At 45.1% G+C, this 17,444-nt stretch overlaps 1 protein-coding gene across 2 annotated transcripts in view; it reads left to right on the plus strand.

Moving 5' to 3' along the window:
• OSBPL10 (oxysterol binding protein like 10) overlaps positions 1 to 17,444 on the plus strand; it is a 749,675-nt gene that overhangs the window by 630,311 nt on the left and 101,920 nt on the right. For both annotated transcript variants that reach the window (XM_075315242.1, XM_075315243.1), the window contains one exon: positions 366 to 846. In XM_075315242.1, the coding sequence (XP_075171357.1) occupies positions 366 to 846 (481 nt within the window). The remainder of the gene's footprint in view (positions 1 to 365; positions 847 to 17,444) is intronic.

A 17,444-nucleotide genomic window follows, 5' to 3' on the forward strand; every position in this document is an offset into this window, starting at 1 on the left:
GCAATACCACCTCCTCCATCGCTAATGCTTCAAAGTGAACGTGGCAGCACCTGGCTACAAAGTTAGAAGTTGTTAGTGTAGATCTAGGTAGGGAACAGTTATCTTACTAATCCGATAAACATTTTCACAGTTATGGACTATAAGGATCAATGTAATATTTCATACTTCTTATGACAATTAAGGTGATATGTGGTAATGTGTTTTATTGATAGGCTGTTTTGTTTTCATTAAGATTTACAGTACACAGAACTTCTGATATAAGAGCATATCATTTTCATATATTTAAGATTGAATGTTTTATTATCATAGTACAATAATAATTCTGTAATATATTAAAGCTTCTTACTTCACTGCTTCCACAACAGGTAGTGCTACCAACTTTTATTTTGGAGAAAAGATCCCTGCTGGAAATGTATGCAAACTTCATGGCGCATCCAGATCTGTTTTTGTCCATTGCAGCTGGCACAACCCCCGAGGAACGCATGATCAGCTTTGTGGAATATTATTTGACAGCCTTCCATGAAGGTCGTAAGGGAGCAGTTGCCAAGAAACCCTATAACCCAATTATAGGTGAAACATTTCATTGCAGCTGGGATGTTCCCAAGAATAAAGTGAAGCCTTGTAGAACTCATGGTACCTGTGTACAAGCCAAAGAAACTAACACAGCCCAGGGATCTGAACACGAATCTTACAAAGTGTGTTTTGTGGCTGAGCAAGTATCTCATCACCCACCTGTATCTTGTTTTTACTGTGAATGCAAAGAGAAGATGATGTGTGTAAATACTCATGTATGGACCAAAAGTAAATTTCTTGGAATGTCTGTTGGAGTTTCAATGGTTGGAGAAGGTATGTAGCATTATCATTTTAAGGGGGTTTTCCCATAATGACAATATATTCCGAGGATAGGTAATAAGTGTTTACACTGTGGGTCTGACTGCTGAAACCCTCACTGATCTTGAGAATGGGGGTCCCTGAGATCCTTGTGTGAATTGTTCAGTAGTGCATATGCCTGATCACCAGTTCATTTACTGTGTATGGGAGTGACATAGATAGTTGTGTATAGTGTTCAGGCCATCTCAATGGGGCCCATAGACAGTGAACAGAGTGGTGATCACACATGTGGTGCCACTTCTCAGATGGCTTGTGCCGCCTGCTGAGGTTTCTATGCACAGAAACAAAATTGATAGGACCCTGGTTCAGTGACCATATCAATAGAACCGCTACTTATGTCAGGCCTTCTAATCATGAAAGGTGTTGGTTGTCGGCAAGTGGAAATAGGTTTGCAGGGCTCTAATCCAATGGCCATGGCCAATCAACATGGCTGCTGGTCCAAGGTTCTGCAGACATTTTTGCTCAACTAATGGACAGACCTTGCAAATCTACAAAAAGACAAATGCCTCCCTCCAAATGGAAAATATAAGAAAGCTTGAGTGCTCAGTGGATTATACCTTTTATTGGCTAACTGAAATGGTGACGACAAATAGCAACTTTTCAAGACCATTTTGGTCTATCAGGAGGCGTAGTATAACACAATATTTGAAGGTGTATATATAGACAACAAGACAGCAATAATCCAGTAATAAGTCAAGTGATATAAATCTGGTCTTTCTGTATTGGAAGAGGAGAAACCATTGTGGCAGTAAATATTGGAGCGGCTCATAAATAAGGAGTGTGAACGTTTTATTGTCCTCTAAATGAGGTCTGGTCCAGGGTTTTATTGTCCTCTGATTGAGGTCTGGTCCTTGGTTGTGCAGTCTCTCCAAAGTGATGATTTTAGCATTGTCTCTTATGTATTGTATGAATCCTACAGGACTGTAGTGAGTGCAATCACTAGGGAAGAAATCAGATGTAGGGGTGAATGCACTGTATTTTTACATCACTATATTTTATTCTTGACATCTGTAAATGTTTTTTTTTTTCATTTTCTATGTTGGATATCTGAAAATAAGTCTAAGGAGAATGAATGTTTACTATTAACAAACCTGTTTTTATGTTTTAGACTAATTCTCCTTTAAGCAAAGTACAGCCATTATTTCAGTCTCCCTACTGTGTTTTTTATAGTCTACTTTAAAACAATTTATTCTCTCGCACATTATTAGTATGAGATTTTCTCAGCTCTTTATACTCTGGATGCCATGAAATTTAATTTTCTATGTTGACTAAGTTATAATGGAATCTCACTTTTGAAAGGAAATATAGACATAGACCTCATACTGTATGTGCCGTATGATGTGTGGCCTTGGGAAAAGGGGCAATTCTATTGTTTGCTAATCTCAACTGGTGGGTCAGAAATTTGTACCATTCTTGATTAATTAATATTGACAGGAACGACTGGTTTCTGAATATTCTGTTACTTTGGACTGTCTATAGGGATCAGGACTCTATACTGGGTCCAGAACCCTATACATTTTCTTTAAGGGACGATTAAGTAGAGACACAATAAATATGTATCGTGTTTGTTTTTCTTGGCCCAAGCCAAACAGAATTATTGTCAAACAGCTAAGGAAACTTAATTAAAGGGGTAGTTCTATCTCCAAGATGGTATAGTAGGTGCAATAATAATATTAGCAAATACCTCCAGTTAGAAATGTAGTATAGTTCTTCTGATTAGCAATGTAGCTTACCTCATGTGCAGGGCATTACAGTAGCTTAGGTATCTATGCTTACAACCACTAACAACTAACTGTCACTATATGAGTGGTTGTAACCATGGATACCTAAACTACTGTAATGTCCTAGACATAAAGTAAGCAACATAGCTAATATAAAGAACTAACTACATTTCTATGTGAAGTATTTTCTAATATTATTATTATTATTATTATTATTATTATTCTAACACAGGGGTGGGGAACCTTTTTTCTGTTGGGGGCCATTTGGAACTTTCTACCAACCTTCGGGGGCCGCACAAAATTATCAATGTTTAAATGACCCTGCTATATTGGGTGAAACAATTAATTAACTGGGGGCATGGGGCTGGGGGCACAGGCACCTCACACGGGGCTGGGGGGCACAGGCACCTCACGCGGGGCTGGGGGCACAGGCACCTCACGCGGGGCTGGGGGCACAGGCACCTCACGCGGGGCTGGGGGCACAGGCACCTCACGCGGGGCTGGGGGCACAGGCACCTCACGCAGGGCTGGGGGCACAGGCATCTCACGCGGGGCTGCGCTGCACACAGGACTGGGGGCTGGGCTGCACATAGGACTGGGTGATGGGCAGCACATAGGACTGGGTGATGGGCAGCACATAGGACTGGGGGGGCTGCACACAGGACTGGGTGATGGGCAGCACATAGGACTGGGGGGCTGCACACAGGACTGGGGGGGCTGCACACAGGATTGTGTGGGGGTGCACACAGGATATTGGGGGGCTGCACACAGGACTGGGGGAGGGGTGCACACAGGACTGGGGGAGGGGTGCACACAGGACTGGGGGAGGGGTGCACACAGGATTGTGTGGGGGGTGCACATAGGACTGGGGGGGCTGCACACAGGATTGTGTGGGGGGTGCACACAGGATATTGGGGGGAGTGCACACAGGACTGGGTGAGGGGTGCACACAGGACTGGGGGAGGGGTGCACACAGGACATTGGGGGGCTGCACACAGGACATTGGGGGGCACACTGTGCTGAGAGTTTCATGCAACTCTGCGGGAGAGGGTTTACAGAACTGGGGTTTAGGCACAAAGCATTGGGCAGGGCACATAGCAGCAGACGGTCGGCGCTGGACTCACAGCAGCATTGCATTCACATCACCGGAGTGCAGGAGCCGGACACAGTGCATCAGAAGGAGAAGGCGGGCACTGATCTCCGGAGGGCAGGGGGCGTGCACACAACGCTGGAAGCTGTGAGGCTGCTGTGGACCCGCCCACTAAGTAAGCACTGGCCGACGGGAGAACACATTGCAGCACAAACAGCAATGTGTGGATTTAAAGGGCCGGCGGCAGCAAGACCGCGGTGACAGCACCAGCACTGCCTCCCCCGGGAATCTGCCCGGGGGCCACATAAAAGGTCATGGCGGGCCGCATGCGGCCCGCGGCCCGGAGGCTCCCCACCCCTGTTCTAACATATTAGGATAGGATCTTGGAGATGGAAATACCCCTTTTAATTATGTTTCTTTAGCTGTTTAGCAATAATTCTGTTTGGCTTAAGCCAAGGAAAGCAAACACAATGCATATTTATTGTGTCTTGCCTTAGAAAGGCCTGTAATGCGCAGGTGTGGGTGAAGGTCAAACCATGCCCGCGCATGCGCACTACAGTACTGTGATCTGCCCTCCGCAGGGCAGAGAGAGGTGCGCGTGCACAGCAGCGCCATGGAGGACACTGTGAATGATGTAGAACGCGTAATCCACACGAAGCAAGATAGAGGATGGCGATCACAAGAAGATAGGAAGCGCCAGACCGAGACCAGCGATGCCCATCAGACCCAACCAACCCACAGGTGAGTAGGTGACAGGTTCCCTTTAAACTGTAAAATCTAAATATAATGTGGACAACTCATGTAGTTTCTAGGGGTGCAGGAAAAATAAGACTTAATGAAAATATAAATTGATTTCCTGATGTTAATCTCCGCTGCATATTGTCGTCTTCACAACTTCTAATATTGTTGTAGGATTTAAAGCCATGTACGCGTTCTAGAAATCCGGATCTTTGTTCTTATAAAAATCCTCATCCCTCTGCAGCATTAAAATCTTAAGCATTAACAATTGTGATCTTATGTATTCTCTTTTATTATAAAACCCATGAATATCACAGAATTTCAGTATACAGTGTTACCTCTGTGCATACATACAAAATACAGCATCTCAATACATTTGCCTCGGTGCTTACAGAGAACCTTTCACCACTTTTTGCACGTTAAACTCGCTGCTTCATGAATGATAGAAAAGAAATAAAAACCAAAAACAAATCTAAGTTTTATTCAGCTCCTAAGTCACTTTATCATGAGATGAGCCAGTATAAAGAATCCCACCCATGAAGTGTTTTTTCTCTCCTCTAAAGGCCCAGTCACACTAAACAACTTACCAGCGATCCCAACAACGATACAACCTGATAGGGATCGCTGGTAAGTTGCTAGGAGGTCGCTGGTGAGATGTCACACTAAGCGACGCTCCAGCAATCCCACCAGCAACCTGACCTGGCAGGGATCGCTGGAGCGTCGCTACAAGTGGAAGCATGCTGCGCTTGGTAACTAAGGTAAATATCGGGTAACCAACCCGATATTTACCTTGGTTACCAGCGCACACCGCTTAGCGCTGGCTCCCTGCACACCTAGCCACAGTACACATCGGGTTAATTACCCGATGTGTACTCTGCTACGTGTACAGGCAGCAGGGAGCCGGCTTCTGCGGACGCTAATAACCACGGTAAACATCGGGTAACCAAGAAGCCCTTCCCTTGGTTACCCGAAATTTACCTTCGTTACCAGCGTCCGCCGCTATCACACTGCCAGTGCTGGCTCCCTGTTCCCTGCACTCCTAGCCACAGTACACATCGGGTTAATTACCCGATGTGTACTCCGGCTACGTGTGCAGTGAGCAGGGAGCCGGCACTGACAGCTGAGAGCGGCGGATGCTGGTAACGAAGGTAAATATCGGGTAACCAAGGTTACCCAATATTTACATTGGTTACCAGCGTCCGCAGAAGCCGGCTCACTGCACATTCAGTTGTTGCTCTGTCGCTGTCACACACAGCGATGTGTGCTTCACAGCGGGAGAGCAACAACTAAAAAATGGTCCAGGACATTCAGCAACAACCAGCGACCTCACAGCAAGGGTCAGGTTGTTGCTGGATGTCACACACAGCAACATCGCTAGCAAGTTGTGCCTCAGCAGCGATGTTGCTAGCGATGTTGCTTAGTGTGACGGTACCTTAACTTTGTGAACATGTGTGTGTATAGTGTAATGTGATTGTGTTAATATACTCACCTAACGCCGCCGCCTTCCGTATCCAGCACCTTTCCGCTCCTCTTCTGAGTGACGTCACCATTGTTCAAACTATCTGATAAGAATTCTTAGTCAGAATTAGAGATCAGCGAACCGGCTCTGGTTCGGCTCGAGTTCGGTTCGCCGAACGGAGGTTTCGTTCGAGTTCGGTTCGGCGAACCACTCGAACCGCATAGGAAACAATGGGAGGCAATCACAAACACATAAAAACACCTAGAAAACACCCTCAAAGGTGTCCAAAAGGTGACAAACAACTCGCAACACAAACACATGGGAAAGTGACAAGAACAAATTCTCATGCGAAAACAAAACAGCGTTACAAGGAAAAGAGGATGAAACACAGATATAGGCATGGCATGCCCTTCTAAAATCATGTAAAACACCGCTAGGTTACTCCAAGTGGAGTCTCCCTTTTTTCCAAAAATTGGGCCCCACACACACACCCACCCCTTCAGTGGCAGCACTTGTGTCCCAGTTGTACACTTCACAGCTAGATTTGCATCAAGCACATTCAAAAATACGCCATACTTAACCATTCCCAGGATGACCCCGGAGTAGGTAGCAAAGTCTTTCCTGATCCCAGCTCTGTTCATCTTGGATCATTTTTAAAAACACTGTAAGCAAGGGTTACTCCAAGTGGAGTCTCCCTATTTTCCAAAAATTGGGCCACACACCCACCCCTTCAGTGGCAGCACTTGTGCCCCAGTTGTACACTTCACAGCTAGATTTGCATCAAGCACATTCAAAATCCACAAGCATTTACTCTCCCCAGGATGACACAGGGGTAGTAAATTCCTTGTGGATCCATGACTTGTTCATTTTGATGAACATTAGTCTGTCCACATTGTCACTGGACAGACGCGTGCACTTATCTGTCAGCCACACCCAGCAGCACTGAAGACACGTTCGGAGACAACGCTGGCAGCTGGACAAAATCTCCAAGGCGTAAGTAGAGAGCTCTGGCCATTTTTCAAGATTTGAAGCCCAAAATGAGCAAGTCTCCATTTGCAAAGTCATGGCATCGATGTTCATTTGGAGATACTCCTGTATCATCCTCTCCAGCCATTGACTATGTGTCAGACTTGTTGTCTCTGGTGGCCTTGCAAAGGATGGTCTAAAAAAATTATGAAAAGATTCGATAAAATTGCTGTTACCAGCACCAGATATGGTGCTGCTGGTACGGGTAGACTGTTGAAGATGACGAGACCGTCCCATGTTTGTCAAGTTACAACTGGGAGATTCACTCCCTGCACCAGGGTTGTTTGGTGGAAAAGCCGAGCTAAGATCGAGTAACAGCTTTTGCTGATACTCCTGCATACGTGCGTCCCTTTCTATGGCTGGAATTATGTCACAAAATTTGGACTTGTACCGGGGATCTAATAGTGTGGCAAGCCAGTAGTCATCGTCACTTCTAATTTTGACAATACGAGGGTCATGTTGGAGGTAGTTCAGCAAGAAGGCGCTCATGTGTCTTGCGCAGCCATGCGGACCAAGTCCACGCTGTGTTTGTGGCATAGAGGTGCTAACAGTTCTTTCTTCCTCTGACATCTCCCCCCAACCTTTCAACTGAAATTTGACCAAGGTCTCCCTCATCCACTGAGTCTTCCATGTCCATGGACAGTTCGTCCTCCATTTCTTCATGTTCTCCTGCACCTTCCTCAACATTTCGCCTGCTACCATGCGCCCTTGTTGATCCCTGTCCCCCATGGTCCCATGCCTGCCGCGTTGGTGATGATGAACGTCTGGACCTTGGTGATGTTGTTGTGTCTTGCGCATATGAATCCTCCTGTAGTTCCTCCCCTTCCTGTTGTCCCACCCCCTGACTCTGAATAGTGTTTAGCGTGTGCTCCAGCATGTAAATGACTGGAATTGTCATGCTGATAATGGCATTGTCAGCGCTAAACATATTCGTCACCATGTCGAAACTGTGCAGAAGGGTGCATAGGTCCTTGATCTGAGACCACTCCATCAGGGTGATCTGCCCCACCTCTGCATCTCGTTGGCCCAGGCTATACGTCATGACGTATTGCACCAGGGCTCAACGGTGCTGCCACAGTCGCTGTAACATGCGGAGAATCGAATTCCAGAGTGTCGGCACATCGCATTGCAGGCGATGAACCAGCAGGCCGAAAGACTTCTGGAGCGATGCAAGTCGCTCAGCAGCGGTGGTTGAACGGCGGAAGTGAGTAGACAGTTTTCGTGCCCTGTTCAAAAGGCCATCTATTATAAAAGGATAAGGCTGCACATCAAACTTAGCTAATGGTATAATGCCTCAAGCATATGGAAAAACATTGGAATATACAATGAAAAATGCTACTTGCTAATTTGAACATGTGAATAATGAATTGCATACCTGCCATGAATATTAGGAAAAAGGAGATATTTAGCAATCGCATTGATCAATGTAACTGAGCCCCAAGACCTCGTCAAGGTATATCTCTATATTGGGGTCCCTAGCTCTGTGACCCTAACTGTGTGTCATCTCATTGCAATTAAAAACTGCTGTGGGTGGAGAGGGGTAACTAAGGACTTTCTTAGGCCATCTAGGCCCGGGATAGTGTGTGTTGCTGGACAACAATGTTCAACACGTGAGCCATACAAGGCACGTGTGTCACCTTGCCCAGGCGAAGGGCCGCACCCAGGTTTCCAGCATTGTCGCACACGGCCTTACCAGGCTGCAGGTTGAGTGGAGACAACCATTTACCAAACTCAGTCTCCAGAGCTGCCCACAACTCAGCCGCTGTGGGACTCTTAGTTCCAAGATATTTCAAGCTAAAGACCGCCTGATGCCGTTGCGCTCTGCTGCCAGCATAGTAATGAGGGGTGCGTGATTCCTTGTGCGCAGTTACAACGCTGGTGGCCTGACCAGGCAGGCTTGGGGCAGAGGTGGAGGACCCAGACGAGGTGGAGGAGGCAGAAGCAGTGGCGGAACTTGGACAGACAGAGGATTGACACACAAGTCGTGGGGACGGCAAGACTTGTGCAGCAGACCCTTCACCATCTATCACCATAGTTACCCAGTGCCCAGCCAGCGACATGTAACGTCCCTGTCCATGCTTACTGGTCCAAGTATCGGTGGTGAAATGCACCCGTTGACACACAGTTTCTCAAGGAAGCGGTGATGTTGTGTGCGACATGCTGGTGTAGCGCGGGCACACTTTTCTTAGAGAAGTAGTGGCGACTGGGCATCTGGTACTGGGGCACAGCGACAGACATAAGGTCTCTAAAATCCTGTGTGTCCACCAGGTGGAAAGGCAGCATTTTGGTAGCCAAGAGCTTACAGAGGGATAAAGTCAACCTCTTAGCTTTGTCATGGGTCGCAGGAAATGGCCTTTTATTTGTCCACATCTGAGGGACAGAGATCTGGCTGCTGTGTGTAGACGGTGTTGAGTAGGGTGTCCCTGGAAAAATGCAGGTTTGTGAGGAAAGTGCAGGCGTAGACATGATGTTGCCTTCATCCAACGTTGATGCTATCGATGTCTGAGAGAGCTGTACACATGCACTTGTTTCCCCTTCCAAACCAAATGACGACCTACCAAGCAAACTGCCTGTTGTGGTTACAGTGGTGGAAGTTGTGCGTGGAAAACCAGGTGTGACAGCTGTCCCCACAGTCCTAGAAGATGAAGAGCGCAAGGATGCACTTGAAAGAGGCAGGCGGTGGATGGTTCGCTCCGCTAGACCGCATTGCAGCACGGTGAGCTTCCCACTGGGACATATGATATTTATTCATGTGACGATTCATGGAAGAACTCCTGAGGTTTTGCCCTCTACTAACAGAATCACGACAAATTTTACATATCACATGATTTGGGCGATCTTTTGCTATGTCAAAAAAGGTCCAGGCTAGGCAAGGCTTAGAGGGCATGCGACCTGCTGAGCCCCCCCCCCCACACTAGTGCTCAGAGGCAGAGTGGTGGCTGAGGATGCAGTTGTAGATGTGCTACCAGTACTACTCCTCTGTCCAGGAAGGCGCAAGGTAACTTCGTTGTCAGTTGCATCCTCCACCACCGCCTCTGTTGACCTCCTCGAGTGCCTGACTGTGGGTTGACAGTAGGTGGGATCTAGAACTTCCTCATCAAGCGTTGTGTTTGCACTCCCCTCACCCTCAGACCGAGCCTCATCCTGCCCTGAACGAATATTTAAGTTGTCATCCCAATCTGGTATCTGCGTCTCATCATCATCAGTATGTTCCTCATTGTCTATTACAACAGGTGTTACAGTTTGTGAATAAGGGTCAACATTATGCTCAGAAACTTGGTCCTAACGGCCTGAATCAGAGTCACAAAGGTTCTGGGCATCACTGCAGACCATTTCCTGGTCTGTACTCACTGTAGCTTGGGAGCAGACCTCTGATTCCCAGGCTATAGTGTGACTGAACAGCTCTGCAGACTCAGCCATCTCAGTTCCACCATACTGTGCAGGGCGGATGGAGACTTCAGAGCTGGGAGAAAGCAAGTGTGATTGGGATGACAACTCAGAGGACTGGTGTTTTTTGGATGCGGTAGTTGAGGTGGCGGAGAGGGCACTTGTTGGACAACTTGAGATCCATTCAAGCATTTTCTTTTTTTGGCCATCATCTACCTTTGTTCCAGTTGTTCGTTCCGTAAAAAAGGGAGCACATCGGATTGTCCACGGTAAGTAGTAGACATCTTACTTTTGCTGGAAGATGGTCTATCTTCAGCAGATGTTAATGGAGCTTTGCCACCTTCCCCATGGACAAACCCTTTTTTTCCTTTTCTAACACGCCTCTTCCCCTTTCCACCAGCATCTGTCATTTTGCCACTCATTTTGATTGCGACAAGATTGTGCACTTAAAATGTGGTAGTAAAAATTGAGAGGTGGTGTAGATTGCAGCGGTGGCCTAGCTTTATTAACAGCAAAATAAACAACAATATCTATCCCTGACAATGCAACTACTTAAACTGGCAGCATAGTTTGCTATTAGAATGGCTTAGTAACAATGAGTTTCAGTGTGCAATGCAGTGGTGCTGCAAATAGCTTTGCTCCAGTGGGACAATAATGAAGTCCAACAGCCACTTTTAGGATGCCACTAAGTTTTCTCAGTGTTTGCTAGTATAATGGCTTAGTAACAATGAGCTTGAGTGTGCAAAGGGCTGGAGGATACAGTGGCAGGGTTGTGGGTCAGTGTAGAGGAAAGGAAGCCTCACTTTATATCCCTCCTAATGGTGAAATGCAGCGAGGAAGTCCCTGACCTTAGCTACACAGACGCTCTTATCTTTAGCTGTTAAAATCTGTTTCCACGGACCTGACTGTCACCTATGGCTCTGAGCCTGCTGTTATTAGCCCTTACAAGGGCTAAAAGAAACTTCTATCCCTATTCTGTATAGCGCTGTGTGTAGAGCGTACACAGCAGTATCGGAGACCAGAGCTACGCCAGCGGTGACTGACACCCAGATGCAGAAGGCAGATAATGGCGTCCTGACCGGCAGATACCCGTTTTTATAATGCAAGGACATGTGACATGGACATCCTATCACACATGCCGTTGCTTCTCTGGTTAAAAGTCCACTTAGCTGCGTGTGTGTCTGGGATTGGCTGACATGCTGGCCCGCCACACTACACGCGCGTGCTTAGGGAAGGAAGACAAGGAAAAAAAAAAAAATGGCGATTGCCATTATACATACAGCAGTGATCTGAATGCGCTGTTCCCGCACACTATACGCTGAAATTTCATAATAGTGTGAGTCACAGAGTGACTTACACTATTACAGCGGAAAGCCAGCTAGTAATTAGCTTGGCTTTTTGCTGCTAGAACCGTTCTCGAACGTAACTAGAACTATCGAGCTTTAGCAAAAATCTCGAGTTCTAGTTCGATCTAGAACAGTCCCCAAAATCACTTGAACCGCGAACTGGAGAACCACGAACCGCGCTCAACTCTAGTCAGAATAGCTGCACACAATAATCTAATTGAAAAGTGGTTAGTTTAAAAATCTCTTCGCCTACATTATACTGCTCTCAGATGATGTAGCACAACTGTGGTGACAGATTCCCTTTAAAGGGAACCTGTCAGGTCCAATATGCACCCAGAACCACGAGCAGTTCTAGGTGCATATTGCTAATCCCTGCCTAACAGTCCCTGTATACACTAGCATAGATAAAGAGATGTTTAGAAAAATTATCTCCAAAGATCTTTTACCGTATGCTAATGAGCGAGGGCACTAGTCCCCTGGGCGTTAGTTCCCCGGCCAGTCGCTCCCATTAGCATGTTAGTACTGTGGGTGTGCTAACATGCTAATGAATGCGCAGCGTCACAGGATGATCTCACTCACCTCTCCACCGCCATTGCCGTCCAATGCTGGATTTCGTCTGTGCGCATGACCCCAGAGTTTGGGTCATGCACACTATGAAGCCGAGTGTACGCGTCCTGGCTTCAAACTGAAGTAGTGTGCATGACCGAAACTCCTGGGTCATGTGCACTGAGCCGAAATTCCCTTTCGGACGCAATGGCGGCAGAGAGGTGAGTGAGATCATCCCCTGACGCTGCACATTCATTAGCATGATAGCATGCCCACAGGGGCGTACTAACATGCTAATGGGGGTGACTGGCCGGGGAACTAACGCCCAGGGGACTAGTGCCCTCACTCATGACTTATTTCTTCCAAAGACTAGGACCAGGGGGCATACACTGTGAATGGAGGAAAGACTATTCCAGCAGCTAAATAGGAAAGGGGTCTTTACAGTTAGAGTAGTCAGGCTGTGGAATGCACTACCACAAGAGGTAGTTATGACTGACACTATAACAGCTTTTAAAAAAGGGCTGCATGATTTCCTCAGTGCACACATTGTTGGTTATAAATGATTTAGTGACAAAATACAGTGCCTTGCAAAAGTATTCAGCCCCTTTGAATTTTTCAACCTTTTCCCATATTTAATGCTTCAAACATAAAGATAAAACAATTAAATTTTATGGTGAAGAATCAACAAGTGGGACACAATTGTGAAGTTGAATGAAATGTATTGCTTATTTTAAACTTTTATAAAAAATAATAAACTGAAAACTGAAAATTGGGGCGTGCAATATTATTCGGCCCCTAATATTTTGTAGCACCACCTTTTGCTGTGATTACAGCTGCAAGTCGCTTGGGGTATGTGTCTATCAGTTTAGCACATTGAGAGACTGAAATTCTTGCTTATTCTTCCTTCGCAAATAGCTCGAGCTGAGCGAGGTTGGATGGAGAGCGTTTGTGAACAGCGGTTTTCAGCTCTTTTCACAGATTCTCGATAGGATTCAGGTCTGGACTTTGACTTGGCCATTCTAACATCTGGATACGTTTATTTGTGAACCATTCCATTGTAGATTTTGCTTTATGTTTGGGATCATTGTCTTGTTGGAAGACAAATCTCCGTCCCAGCCTCAGGTCTTTTGCAGACCCCACCAGGTTTTCTTCAAGAACGGTCCTGTATTTGGCTCCATCCATCTTCCCATCAATTTTAAACATCTTCCCTGTCCCTGCTGAAGAAAAGCAGGCCCAAACCATGATGCTGCCACCAACATGTTTGACAGTGGGGATGGTGTGTTCAGGGTGATGAGCTGTGTTGCTTTTACGCCAAACATATCGTTTGGCATTGTGCCCAAAAAGTTTAATTTTGGTTTCATCTGACCAGAGTACCTTTTTCCACATGTTTGGTGTCTCCCAGGTGGCTTGTGGCAAACTTTAATTGACACTTTTTTTTAGATATCTTTGTAAAAGGGCTTTCTCCTTGCCATGCTTCCATAAAGGCCAGATTTGTGCAGTGTACGACTGATTGTTGTCCTATGGACAGACACTTCCACCTCAGCTGTAGATCTCTGCAGTTCATCCAGAGTGATCATGGGCCTTTTAGCTGCATCTCTTATCAGTCTTCTCCTTGTTCGAGATTACATTTTTGAGGGACGGCTGGGTCTTGGTAGATTTGCAGTGATATGATACTCCTTCCATTTCAATATGATCGCTTGCACAGTGCTTCTTGGGATGTTTAAAGTTGTGGAAATCTTTTTGTAACTAAGTCCGTCTTTAAACTTCTCCACAACAGTATCACAGACCTGCCTGTTGTGTTCCTTGGTCTTCTTCATGATGCTCTCTGTGCTTTAAACAGAACACTGAGACTATCACAGAGCAGGTGCATTTATACGGAGACTTGATTACACACAGGTGGCTTATATTTATCATCATCAGTCATTTAGGACAATATTGGATCATTCAGAGATCCTCAATGAACTTCTGGAGTGAGTTTGCTGCACTGAAAGTAAAGGGGCCGAATAATATTGCACGCCCCAATTTTCAGTTTATTCTTTTTACAAAAGTTTAAAATAAGCAATTTCGTTCAACTTCACAATTGTGTCCCACTTGTTGATTCTTCCCCATAACATTAAAATTTTTATCTTTGTTTGAAGCCTGAAATGCGAGAAAAGGTTAAAAAATTGAAGGGGGCCGATTACTTTCACAAGGCACTGTATATAATTGGGAGAGGAAGGATGAACTAGGTTGCCAATGTATGTAAAGCGCTGTGGAATTAACCCCTTCAGCCCCGGGGCACTTTCCGTTTTTGCGTTTTTGTTTTTTGCTCCCCTTCTTCCGAGAGCCGTAACTTTTTTATTTTTCCGTCAATCTTGCCATATGAGGGCTTGTTTTTTGCGGGACAAGTTGTACTTTTAAATGAAACCATAAGTTTTACCATATGGTGTACTGGAAAGCAGCAAAAAAATTCCAAGTGTGGAAAATTGCAAAAAAAGTGTGATGGCACAATAGTTTTTGGGATGTTTTATTCACGGTGTTCACTATATGGTAAAACTGATGTGTGGGTATGATACCTGAGGTCGGTGCGAGTTTATAGACACCAAACATGTATAGGTTTACTTGTATCTAAGGGGTTAAAAAAAATTCACAAGTTTGTCCAATAAAAGTGGCGCACGTTTTGCGCCATTTTCCGAAACACGTAGCGTTCTTATTTTTTGGGATCTATGGCTCAGTGACGGCTTATTTTTTGCGTCTCGAGCTGATGTTTCTAATGGTAGCATTTTTGCGCAGATGCTACGTTTTGATCGCCTGTTATTACATTTTGCGTAAAACTTGCGGCGACCAAAAAACGTAATTTTGGCGTTTGGAATTTTTTTGCCACTACGCCGTTTACCAATCAGATTAATTGATTTTATATTTTGATAGATCGGGCATTTCTGAACGCGGCGATACCAAATATGTGTATATTTATTTATTTTTTAACCCTTTAATTTTCAATGGGGGGAAAGGGGTGTGATTTGAACTTTTAGGTTTTTTGTTTTTTTTTTAATTTTTTAAAACTTTTTTTTTACTTTTTTTATTTTATTTTACTAGTCCCCCTAGGGGGCTATAGCGATCAGCAATCCGATTGCTGATCGCTATCTGCTGATTACAGCTATACCGCTGTAAACAGCAGAAATAGTCACTTTCTTTCTTCCTCTGCTCCGTGCCGAGGAAGAATGAAAGTGAAACTTCGTAGCACCAGGCGTCATCATATGACCCTGTGCTACGATGGCAACCACCGAACGTCACGTGATCACTCACGTGACGTCCGGAGGGGGCGGCGGTAAGTAAAAAAGATGGCCGCGCGCATATAGATCTCGCTGCCAGACTTTGGCAGCGAGATCTAAGGGGTTAATGTTCCGGGTGGAATGCGATTCCACTCGGAACATGTAGGCACACATGTCAGCTGTTGAAAACAGCTGATATGTGTGCCGATCCACGCCGCCTGCCCGCGCCAGGGGGCGGGGCTTACCGGGACACGATCCATGACGGATATATCCGTCCATGGTCGTGAAGGGGTTAATAGTGCTATATAAATGAATAAAATTATTATTAATTATCTAGGTGGACCTAGGTCTTTTTTCAACCTATCTAACTATGCAACATAGCATATGCTGAACCTTGAAAAGAAAAAAGCCACTGCCTTCTGTGTGTGTAAACTTTCCCATTTTTACTTTAGACTGCCCATAATGGTTTTGGAACTGTGTGTGATCCCTGTCTAACAGTACCAGTCACAATGTGCCATAAAATAGCAGCCAGATTCCTCTCAACATAATGTCTGCCACAGTACCTCTTCATTTTTCTGAACATTTAGTTGGGCAGTTGCTATCATAACCACACTGACTTAGCATCTGTGCACCGTAGCGGGTTCACCCACAGACACTATAGTTGCCAGTCTTTGTTTCTATCACTGAATTGCAAATGCCATAATTTGGCTTTATCTTTGGGGAGTTTGCAAGTTGTCCCATTCTTGCTGGAGAGTCCTAGATATTCTGCAAGAGCAGGCATATGTGCATGTGAAAAAGCTGGAAATTAATGCAAAATTTTAAACGGCGTTTAAAACCTTCTTTCACTGGCTGCTATGGGATTCCTTAGGAGGCAGGTGGTCAAAAACCCTATTTTGACTGCAAAAGTTTTGTATCAGCAGACACTGGGATTTCGGGTTGCACAAAAATACGCTTACTAAACGCTGATTCATAAGCATAAGAAGTTGCTACAATGTACTCATAACTATGTAGATAAGTGACAGAAGTTTTGATTCTGTTGTGTGGGATGATTAAACAAAGCTGGAAGTTTCCATGTCTATGGATCAGTGGTATGTCTGAAACAGGAAGAATGAAGCCTACGCTGAAAAAAACACCCTGCCTACAGTGAAGCATAACTGTAGGTTACTGATACTTTCTAGCCGTTTTGCTTACTCTGGCAATGCAAACTTGCAGAATGTGGAGGAAGTTGGATTCATTAAAGAAAGAGAAAACATCATGCCGTTTGTGATTAAGCTGAAACTTGGGTGTCTGTAGACATTTGGGATCATTGCAGTGTAAACATGTCCACTAAGGATTGGTTTTCAGAAAGTGCTGAAAGATTTTGGAGTGACCATAAAAGTTGCCAGACTTAAATCCCATAGAAAATCTTTGGTGAGATTTGAAGACGGCAGTTGAGTATAAAGCCCAAGTGTAATAGTAAACTGGAGCTGAATGCCCATGAGACATGACCTAAAATTCCACAGGAGCAATGCTAGAAACTGGAGTCATATGCATCACATTTGTAAAGGCTGTTCTACCAAAGCTATCCCAGACACAGGGACATTTGGCAAAGACTTTTGTTCTACAGGGATAAAGGATTGGCTGTTCAAATGCAAAAAGCAGGATCCTTCTCTCCTCGAACATCATATGCATCCATGCACATTAGGGTTCACTCACATCTGCATATAAATATACCTAGTGCAATGTTAGAAAAAATCAGAATGCATTCAGCTAATATTATTCAATGAGGCAGTGTTCATCTGTGAGTTTTCCTCAGCTGGACTTCTGCTGAGAAAGAAATCGCACCATGATAATTATGCGTGCGTAAATCGACCTTGTCAATGGGTGCGAGAAAATAATCGGACAAAACATGAACCATCCGTATGCCATCTGATTTTTATGCACACATTTCAAAGAAAAAAAGCCCAACTAATTTAAAGATATAGGTAGGTAGATATCATGCAGATATAT

This window comes from Anomaloglossus baeobatrachus, chromosome 6 (assembly GCF_048569485.1).
Source record: "Anomaloglossus baeobatrachus isolate aAnoBae1 chromosome 6, aAnoBae1.hap1, whole genome shotgun sequence".
NCBI lineage: Eukaryota > Metazoa > Chordata > Amphibia > Anura > Aromobatidae > Anomaloglossus > Anomaloglossus baeobatrachus.